This window comes from Pyxicephalus adspersus, chromosome 8, assembly GCF_032062135.1.
Source record: "Pyxicephalus adspersus chromosome 8, UCB_Pads_2.0, whole genome shotgun sequence".
NCBI classification, from domain to species: Eukaryota; Metazoa; Chordata; class Amphibia; order Anura; family Pyxicephalidae; genus Pyxicephalus; species Pyxicephalus adspersus.
Window position 1 is genome coordinate 48,306,563 of NC_092865.1, and position 10,167 is coordinate 48,316,729.

At 41.0% G+C, this 10,167-nt stretch overlaps 1 protein-coding gene across 1 annotated transcript; it reads left to right on the top strand.

The window, feature by feature from the left end:
- Window positions 1–4,436: 4,436 nt before the first annotated feature.
- RHO (rhodopsin) lies at window positions 4,437–9,740 on the top strand. Its single transcript, XM_072420495.1, has 5 exons — window positions 4,437–4,924; window positions 5,710–5,878; window positions 6,865–7,030; window positions 7,417–7,656; window positions 9,059–9,740. The coding sequence occupies exons 1-5, from the start codon at window positions 4,564–4,566 to the stop codon at window positions 9,185–9,187; spliced, it is 1,065 nt and encodes a 354-aa protein (XP_072276596.1). The 5' UTR covers window positions 4,437–4,563; the 3' UTR covers window positions 9,188–9,740.
- Window positions 9,741–10,167: the final 427 nt, after the last annotated feature.

Here is a 10,167-nt window from a genome sequence, read left to right on the forward strand (position 1 = left end):
GCAGATGGCTATGTAATGCCATTCACCCATAATCATGGGAATATTCTTATTTATTTTATTCATCTAAAATTTTCCTATTGCTGCAGGCCAAAGGCTGCCATGTTCTCCAGGGTGGGCCTGTTGAGGTTGGTAATTTCATCCATGATATAATGTCAGCAGAGATAATTCTGCATACGAGCCTGAGGTTGTATTACAGTGAATATTGCTCATTCATCTTTTCCTACAAGAAGATGGATGAATATCTCTGACACGAAAATTTATTGTGTGTATAAAATGAGCTATTCCTGTGCGTGATATACAATATACACAGATGGCCGCAGCACCTTCATCTACACCCGTAAATCCTCTCTCTGCTTTTAAAGTTCTTGTAACTGTTTGTTCTTTCTCCTCTTATCAGTCTCTGTGCTTTGTCTAATCCCATTTCCTCTGTCATATCAGCTACTGGAGTTTCTCCAACTCCCCCATTGCCTGTCTCCTGGTCATAGAAGCTTTTTACTGTTCAGCGTTTCTGCTTTTTACTACTTTTCTGGTTCTTTATTATTACTATTAGACACAATTATTTATAATTTGTATAATGCCAGCACATACTGTGGTCTCTTATAGAGTATGCACATCAGTTTCTATTAAAGGTGATCAGAACAGAAAAAAAAACTTAGAATTCAGATTTAAAAAACTGGTTTAAAGCATTATTTTTTGAGCAAAATCACTTGAAATGGCTTGCTTGGGGTTTCCTTTCCTTATGGTCTCTGTACCAAAGAAGCTTACACTCTAATCCCCCCCTCACTTCACACAGTCACACATCATTATTATGCAATTACATAGCTGGAACATACTGCAGTGCTGTACAGAGATCACTGAGCCGGGCCCATCAGTCTCTGTACCAGATGAGCTGACACTCTAATGCATCCAGCCCCCCACAGTCACACACAAATATTGCAGTATATGTCAGAGCTAAATAAATGTATAAGAATATGTGTGTGACTATGGGAGGATATTCGAGTGTCAGCTTCTCTGTACAGGGACTGATAGGACTACAGTGAGGGAAAGAAGTATTTGATCCCCAGTTGATTTTTTACGTTTGCCCTCTGACAAAAAAATTACCAGTCTATAATTGTAATGCTAGGTTTATTGTAGCTGTGAGAGACAGATTAACAACAAAAGAACCCTCAAAAACCCAGTGCTCAAAAGTCAGAGCTTGCTGTGCATTGTAATGAGTGAAAAAAGTATTTCATCCCCTATCAACCAGCAAGATTTCAGGCTCCCAGGTGTCTTCAGTGTATGCAGGTAATGAGCTGAGATTAGGAGCACACTCTGTAAGGGAGTACTCCTAATCCAAGCTTGTTACAGTACCTGTATAAAAGACACCTGTCCACAGAAGCAATCAATCAATCAGATTCCAAACTAGCCACCATGGCTAATACCAATGAGCAGTCCAAGGATGTCAGGAACAAGATTGTTGACCTACAGAAGGCTGGACTGGGCTACAAGACTATCGGCAAGCAGCTTGGTGAGAAGGTGATAACAGTTGGCACGATAATTGGCAAATGGAAGAAACACAAAATACCTGTCAATCTCCATCAGACTGGGGCTCCATGCAAGATCTCTCCTCGTGGAGTTGCAATGATCATGAGAACAGTGACAAAGCAGCCCAAAAATATACGGGGGCGAACTTGTCAATGATCTCAGGGCAGCTGGGACCGTAGTCCCCAAGAAAACAATTGGTAACACACTGTGCCGTGAAGGCCTGAAATCTTGCAGAGCCCGCAAGGTCCCCCTGCTCAAGACATGACATGTACAGCCCCGTCTGCAGTTTGCTAATGAACATCTGAATCTGAGACCAAAATTGAGCTCTTTGGTGTCAACTCAACTTGCCGTGTTTGGAGAAGGAGGAACTCTGCCTATGACCCCAAGAACACCATCCCCACTGTCAAACATGAAGGTGGACAAATTATGCTTTGGGGGTGTTTTTCTGCTGAAAATGGGTCGTGGGTGGGTATTCCAGCATGACAATGACCCAAAACACACGGCCAAGGCAACAAAGGAGTGGCTCAAGAAGAAATACATGAAGGTCCTAGAGTGACCTAGGCAGTCTGCAGAATGGTTGATAGGGGATCAAATAATTATTTCACTCATTACAATGCACATCAAGCTCTGACTTTTGAGCACTGGGTTTTTGAGGATTTATTCATTGTTATTCTGTCTCTCACACCCACAATAAACCTACTATTACAATTATAGACTGGCCAATTTTTTGTCAAAGGGCAAACCTACAAAATCAGCAGGGGATCAAAGACTTCTTTCCCTCACTGTAGCTGAGCTTTCTCTATACAGCATGGTATATGTCAGAGCTATATAACTGCATAATAATAGTGTGTGACTGTGTGCGTGTGTGTGGGGTTAGAGTGTAAGCTCCTTTGGCACAAAGACTTATATGACTGGCTCAGTTTTCTCTGTACAGCGCTGTGGTATATGTCAGAGCTATATTAATAAATATTATTAGTGTGTGACTGTGGTGAGACTTAAGAATGTAAGCTTTTCTGGTACACACTATTATGATACATTTCTATAGCTCTGACATATACCATATTGCTGTACAGAGAGCACTGAGCCAGTCCTATCAGTATCTGTACCATAGGAGCTTACACTCACATTTATATACACGCACATTGGATAGTGATTAGGCAGAAGCCGATTAACCTACCAGATTGTGTTTGGATTGTGGGAGGAAACTGGAGCACAAACAGCAAACTGACTTTAATACGGGAGATCCTTAATTAAGGAGATCATATGAGCTTCATGCAGAATGTTTTTACATAAATCACTGATAAATATTTACCTATGTTGATATTATTTATTATATGTAAACCAGAATAGCACTTTTCTTCACCTCATTTATTCCAAATGGGCTACAGAAGGAAAGCAGTCTCGGCTATGCATATGTCTCAGGTAAATGGGGGTGATCTGTAAGATTGACAGAATTAATGATTTTTATCTCTAAGCAAATGAACAAGCAACAGTTTCAATGACTTTACAGATCCCAAGTCTTCCAATACACATTTATTATCATCTTCCACACCTAAGGATGCAGCAAACCTTTTGTCAAATGTAACACAATAAAATAAGGTACAGGGATTCCAAAAAAAAATATTTTTTTGTGGATATTTATTTGAAATCAACATACGGTACTTCAGCCTTAGCATTAAATGCACCTTCACTGCATTGCACCCTTGATATGCATTAGAAACGATGAGTAGTTCACTCTTGGCTGCATTTGGGTATTTCGCCTATTAAACAGCTGCCTTTAGACATCATTCCCACAGTAAGAAAGTGCATTGCTTTCTGTTTTATTGCAACTCACAACAATGTACCACCTCCTGTATAGCTGCCCATTGCAATGCTGGACCCATTCATTGCCCACAGAAAGCACACAGAAATGGACATAAAAGTCAGCAATGCGATGAAAAAACCCACTGTAGTGCAACATAAGAGTGGGAACTTCAGACATTGCTTTCTATGGTTTCTATACAATGTCTGAAGTTCTTGTGGATTGCACACTATGTTAGGTGCCGAAACATCACTGCACCACACATAGTAGGAATGAGACACGTTAATCTGCAACAAAAATTATACACAGAGCTAAAATGTGAAGGGACCTTTAAAGTTTAAAAGCACATTATTAGGCTGTATGCAGATCCGCCATGCCTTGGGAGAATCTGCGAGAAACGTCAGAAAATCCCTCAATCCAGGTGTGCAAAGTTTGTTGCATCTTCACCCAAAGAGACTTGAGGCTGACAAAGGTGCTTCAATTAAGTAAATAGACTGAATACTTCATTTTTTTTCTTTATAATACATTTACAAAATTGTCTAAAATTCTGTTTTCACTTTGTCATTATGTGTAGAGTGTAGATTAATGAGAGAAAAAAGAATTGAAATGATTGTAGCACCAAATTAAAAAAAAGTGAAGGGGGTCTAAATACTTACTGAAGCCACTGCATTTTTGTCAGGGTCGATTTGGCAAAGTGTTAAAAATAGTAACCTATCATTTTTTTTTAGAAAAACTGGGGGGAGGGGACAGAGGTACTCCATGCAGATATTCCCCCACCCAGGACCCCATCTTCATAAGGTCAGTGTGCTAACAGTTTATAAATGCAGGTTGTGCGTCATGGCGCTTCAGTAACCCGCAGCCTTTGATATGCACCAATAATGGGGGTTCTCATTAGTTTGACCTGGATTTCTTGCTGTCACTTTTAAATACACTTTCCTCTGCTGTGTTTAACATTGAGACAGGTGTAGCCTTAATACGTTTAGGAGAAGCCAATTAACACTTTGCAACCTTAGCTTGGATTACAATGATTAATGGAGATCTAAATCCCTGGGTGCTGACATTGGCAGTGGCAGCTTATGGAAGGTGGCACGTTATAAAGAGCGGAGTGCTGGCGGTCACTCTGTAGAGCAGCTCTTGCTGGGAACATTTCATTTTTTTTAAAGGGGTTCCTGAAAGGAGGGAGAAACACAGAAGTGGTTTCTTACTAGAAGGGGGGGAAACTTTCAAGAGCTGCCACCATGAATGGAACAGAAGGTCCCAACTTTTACATCCCCATGTCCAACAAGACTGGAGTGGTACGAAGCCCCTTCGAATACCCTCAGTATTACCTGGCAGAGCCATGGAAGTATTCAGTATTGGCTGCCTACATGTTCATGCTTATTCTCCTCGGGTTCCCAATCAACTTCATGACCCTGTATGTGACCATCCAGCACAAGAAGCTCCGAACACCCTTAAATTACATCTTGCTAAACTTGGCGTTTGCCAACCACTTCATGGTCCTGTGTGGATTCACCATCACGATGTACACCTCCCTCCATGGATACTTTGTGTTCGGACAGAATGGTTGCTACTTTGAAGGCTTCTTCGCTACCCTTGGTGGTAAGTCCATGTCCCTTGAAAGGGGTTCTGATATAAAGGACCTTGCTTGTCTCAGATGAAACTAGCCATTCTCTAAAGCCTGGGCTATATGCCAGGGCAGTAAAGCTGAATCTGTAGAGCTTCAGTGCAAATGTAATGTCTTGAAGCTAACGATTTGGCTGCTTGGGGGTCTTTAAAGGATATTGAACTTTATGGCAGATAATTCCTTGAAGGTTAGACAAGGGTTTTGCAGGGTGCTAACATAGCAACGCCATCGGCTTGGTTTTCTATGGATCAATGCCACTTAATCCTTTTCTTATCAAGGCATGGATAGAGCCCAGTGCCCAAAAGGCAACCTAAATTAAGAAGCTTTGTTTTATTAATAGCCTTTCTGAGTTGTCAAAGGGTGAAATGTGCATGTATTGTGCATACAACACTTGGTATGACCTAACCCTTTAGTCAAAGTGATAAAGGTCCAATGTGGCCAGTGTACCATTACTTTGGTCAAAACCATCCATGGTGTGCCATCAGTTGCATGATAGTTTGCATGGTGGCCTGAGATTCTTCTTCTTATGGGTCTTGTACATTAAGAATAAAAGTAAGTAGAGTTGATTTTGAAATGTCCAATTCATAAAACTTAAAAGACACTCTTTTTAAAATCCAAGGCATACTTGGCTACAGTATTGCTAAAAACTTTGACTGCTCATGTATTATGGGAGGTGTACAGAAATGAGTATGTCGTGTTCATGCTGTTGGGCCCCCTGATGAAGTTGTCATCATAAATAATTCTTGTTTCTGTCTGACAGGTGAAATAGCTCTTTGGTCTCTTGTGGTGTTGGCCATTGAGCGATACGTTGTGGTCTGCAAGCCTATGAGCAATTTCCGATTTAGTGAGAACCATGCTTTCATGGGTGTGGCATTCACCTGGATCATGGCCCTGGCTTGCGCTGTTCCTCCTCTCTTCGGCTGGTCCAGGTATATAACAACCCTTAAAAGATTCTAGATGTATTACATAATTTACATAATTGTAAACGTTACCTGAATTATATTTATTGCATTGTTAAGGGTGTTTAAACTTTTTATTCTGTCCTGCATGTGACAACAGTGGCAGCTTGCGGTCTCAATTGACAGAGTATGTGTCAGGGTGACAACACAGAAGAACAACTAGAAGATAGGAATAAAGTGTTGTCACAGAAGAGCATAAGGGAACTTTTTTCCTACTGGAGGTCATGTCCCTGTCTTCTTGATCATAGCTTTCCTCCTAAACATAGTTTACACTGTATTTAAATGTTAGCCCCCTCCACACCTCCATCCTTTTTTTTACTTTATTTAAGACCAACCTTTTTATCCCCCAGAAATACATTTTTAGGTCTCATGGAACCCCTGTTAAAATCAAATAATCAGGTATCAGTGGGACAAATGATCCTGCATAGGTGGTCAGTTGTTATAATGCCACACTTACAGCTAAAACAGCCACAACAATTGCTAATATTCTACAGCTTGCTCTGCCAATGGCCCTGGAACTAGGCAGTCACCAATAAACAGTAGGGCAGCCAACCACAGGTTACAGAACCCTAGCAATCTTTGGATGAACTCTTGGGTTCCACAGATCCCTGGTTGAGAATGGCTGCTCTATATATGTATAGACTATATATGCCTCAGACTTTTTGATTGCTTGTCTTTGAACTTGACTTATCTTATCAATGACTTTTCATTACTGAGGTACCTAGATTTAGTTACAGTATTTTAAATGAGGTAAGAAAAGGGTAATCAGGACTTCATACCAAGGGAATCAGAACCTCAAACCTTATAGAAACGCGGAGGACATACTGTACATTAAAGAAAAAGCTTTGGTAGGCAAAAGTCCTCGTTAGCGGTAGACAATGGACAGTACAATTTAGGGGTACCATCAGGGTTGCTTCTATGAAATATCCTGACCGAGCTCCTCTGTTTCCTTTCAGATACATCCCTGAGGGAATGCAGTGTTCATGTGGAGTTGACTACTACACTCTGAAGCCTGAGGTCAACAATGAGTCCTTTGTCATCTACATGTTCGTTGTTCACTTCCTCATTCCTCTGATCATCATTTTCTTCTGCTATGGACGTCTGGTCTGCACTGTGAAAGAGGTGAGTGCTATGTCCCCCACTTGTCCTATAATTATTTAGTTTTAACTGACCTGCTTTTTTTGCCATGTATGATCCATTCAAGATATTTCCTGATCTTATAGACACAACATCAAGTTGGAGGAAATCTCTGCAAAGTGAAGTAAATCCCCACTTAGACAGTTGCTATTGAAACAAGTGAACCCATTAGAAAATGCACTTCTAGTTAGCCCCAACTCCATCACTACTTTATCCAAAACTAGGTCAATTTTAACCATACATGAGTTGCATGGGACAGATGAAGTCTTTCCTCTACACAGGCTCTAATGATAAAGGGGAGATGTGGGGGAAGGTAAGTGGCCTTGGTTTCTCCTACTCACCCTTGCTCCTCATCTCTTTCTATTCCACAGGCTGCAGCACAACAGCAGGAATCAGCCACCACCCAGAAGGCTGAGAAAGAAGTCACCCGCATGGTTATCATTATGGTTGTTTTCTTCTTGATTTGCTGGGTCCCCTATGCCTATGTAGCTTTCTACATCTTTACCCACCAAGGCTCAGAATTCGGCCCGATCTTCATGACCGTGCCAGCTTTCTTTGCCAAGAGCTCTGCCATCTACAACCCTGTCATCTACATTATGCTGAACAAACAGGTAAGTTAAATTGTATTCATAATAATATCATTCTACCCATTCATCCCTGTAAAAAGGAGGACAGAAAAGACTGGGGTTTGTCGGCAAAAAATCAAGCATATATTTGGGAGTCACATTGTGTTACATAGTATCACACATTTGTGAGTAAAGACTAACCTAAGTTCATATATAGTATTCCAGGATGTTACAGCCCTCCTTTGATTTCTTCCTTAGTTCTCTACCAGTTCAGTTCAACATCTGGTTCCCAAAGTTTCAACCCCTTTTTTGGCACAAATTGTTTTTACAATGCTTACAGCTGGGAAAGAAATCAGCTTTTATATTAAATAATATTTATACCAGTGGGGAATATTACTTAAGGTTGTAATGTGGTCGGTGGCAGTGATCTATCCATTATAGGATAAAGACACTGTATAAAGATTGTATAAAGACAGAGCTGCATATCATTGGGTATTCCAAAACTACAGGAAGTGGAAGCAGCAAGACCCCCAGAGATGTGAAGTTAAATTAGCAAAATTCCACAGTAAAAGAACCTAAAGCTTCAACAATGTGAAGATACAGAATGTGAATTAGGCAGTGGAAGGTGCAGGACCTCCAAGAATGTGAAGGTACAGAATGAAATTTAGGCAGTGAAAGGTGAAGGAACTCCAACAATAAGAAGGTATCCAATGAGACCCCCACAATGCAAAGATACAGAAGATACAGTTGGCATTGGAAAGAGCACGACCTCTAACAATTTAGTAAAGCTACAAAATTGGATTTAGGCATTGGAAAGAGCAAGACCCCCAAAGATGTAAAACTACACAGGAGTAAATAGGCAGTCAAAGAAGCAGAACCTCCAACAATGTGAAGGGAAAGACCAAAACTTAGTCAATTTTGGGTAATGAAGTATAGATAATGGAATAGGAAGAAATAGGTAAGCCAAGAACAGAGTCTTCCAGCAACACAGACTGGGCCTGACTTAGTCAGGGTTGTTGGATCATCCAGGATCACCCATTATAGTTTTTCTTCTCTAGCCTTGGGGAGCTTTGATAAATCAGACCCATTGACCCTGATTTACTAAGGTTCTCCAAGGCTGGGGAGAATACACTTTCATCAGTGAAGCTGGGTAATCCAGCAAACCTGGAATGGATTTCCTAAAAGTCATTAGCTATTTGTTAGCAAATGTTTTCAAACCTGGACCAGATCCATCCCAGGTTTGCTGGATCACCCAGCTTCACTGACAAAAGTGTATTCTCTCCAGCCTTGGAGAACTTTAATAAGACCCATTGGGTCACAAGAGGAGGAATGAAAGTGAAATATAAACTAGGTATTGGTGCATGGAGTTGGAAAATCTACAGCTACAATACTTAAGACTTCTCCGCCTTGGCTCTGCCACTAATGGCTTCTCTCTTTCTCCTCACAGTTCCGTAACTGCATGATCACCACCCTGTGCTGTGGCAAGAATCCCTTTGGAGATGAAGATGCCTCCTCTGCTGCCACTTCTAAGACAGAATCTACCTCTGTCTCCACCAGCCAGGTGTCTCCTGCATAAGATCATCGTCCAAGCCTGTGTCAGGGTGCGCTGCCTCACTCAGCTCCCGCTACCCCATCTCCGCCTCTATCTTGCTAAGGCAAAGAATGCCGCCATGTTCCCCCTTAAATACCTGAAACATATTTTGCCCAGAAGGGGTAAGGGCTTCTCCCAACCCCTTCGCTGCTGAAACCGACTACATTAAATTGTTTTGCAATGCGATGGGCCCATTACGGCAGCGAAGGGGTTCGTGTCACCAACTGTACAAGGTTGTAAATAACTCAAAAGACTTGAAACAACACACATCCTAAAATCAGCAGCTTTTGGGTGTTGACACCATGGCGCAAAGCAGCGTCTGGCCAGTTCATCTTGCTAAATGTTTCTTTGTAATGCAATGGAGGGTTTTTTTGTAATATGATATAAAAATTCCAATTTTCTGCTTTTTTTCTTTTTTTTTCTTTCTTTTGGGTAACGTCTGATAGTGAGGTTAGACAGACCCTCTACAGCTGTAATAACGAGCACTTTGCAAGTAAAAAAAATACAAAAAAAAAAATAAATTTCAACTGTCTTCTTATTTAATGTGCATTCTCCAAACATTTTCCAAACCGTGTACTGACCAGAAAGAGCTGTGCGCCACCAAAAAGTCATCATCATTGGCAATGTTCTCTATATTGTTCTGTTGGCACTCCTCATAGCCAAGTGGGGCTAGCGAGTGCAGAAAAACGCGTGGTCTATAATCCAACAACTAACTTTCCATTGGTGTTCTTAGGGACCAATTAGTTATTTTTTACAGCAACTCATTCTTGCTTTTGTAAAATTTAGCAAAATTTTAAAATGCTTGTTGGCTTCCCCTATGGCAAAGTCAAGAATACCTTCAACCAAATTGATGTTTCTTTTCTAAATTTTGTGTATGAGGTGTTATCACTCCCAGAAGAATGTCATTGTGGGACTTCTGGCAGAAAGACCTAATATTACCATCAATATCCACACCCTACACTCCC

Bases quoted from the DNA above. Each gene is read 5' to 3' on its own strand.
- RHO (XM_072420495.1), top strand. From the start codon at position 4,564: ATGAATGGAACAGAAGGTCCCAACTTTTACATCCCCATGTCCAACAAG. The intron at 7,031-7,416 runs GTGAGTGCTATG...TCTATTCCACAG, and splicing joins TGGTCTGCACTGTGAAAGAG to GCTGCAGCACAACAGCAGGA. The intron at 7,657-9,058 runs GTAAGTTAAATT...TTCTCCTCACAG, and splicing joins ACATTATGCTGAACAAACAG to TTCCGTAACTGCATGATCAC.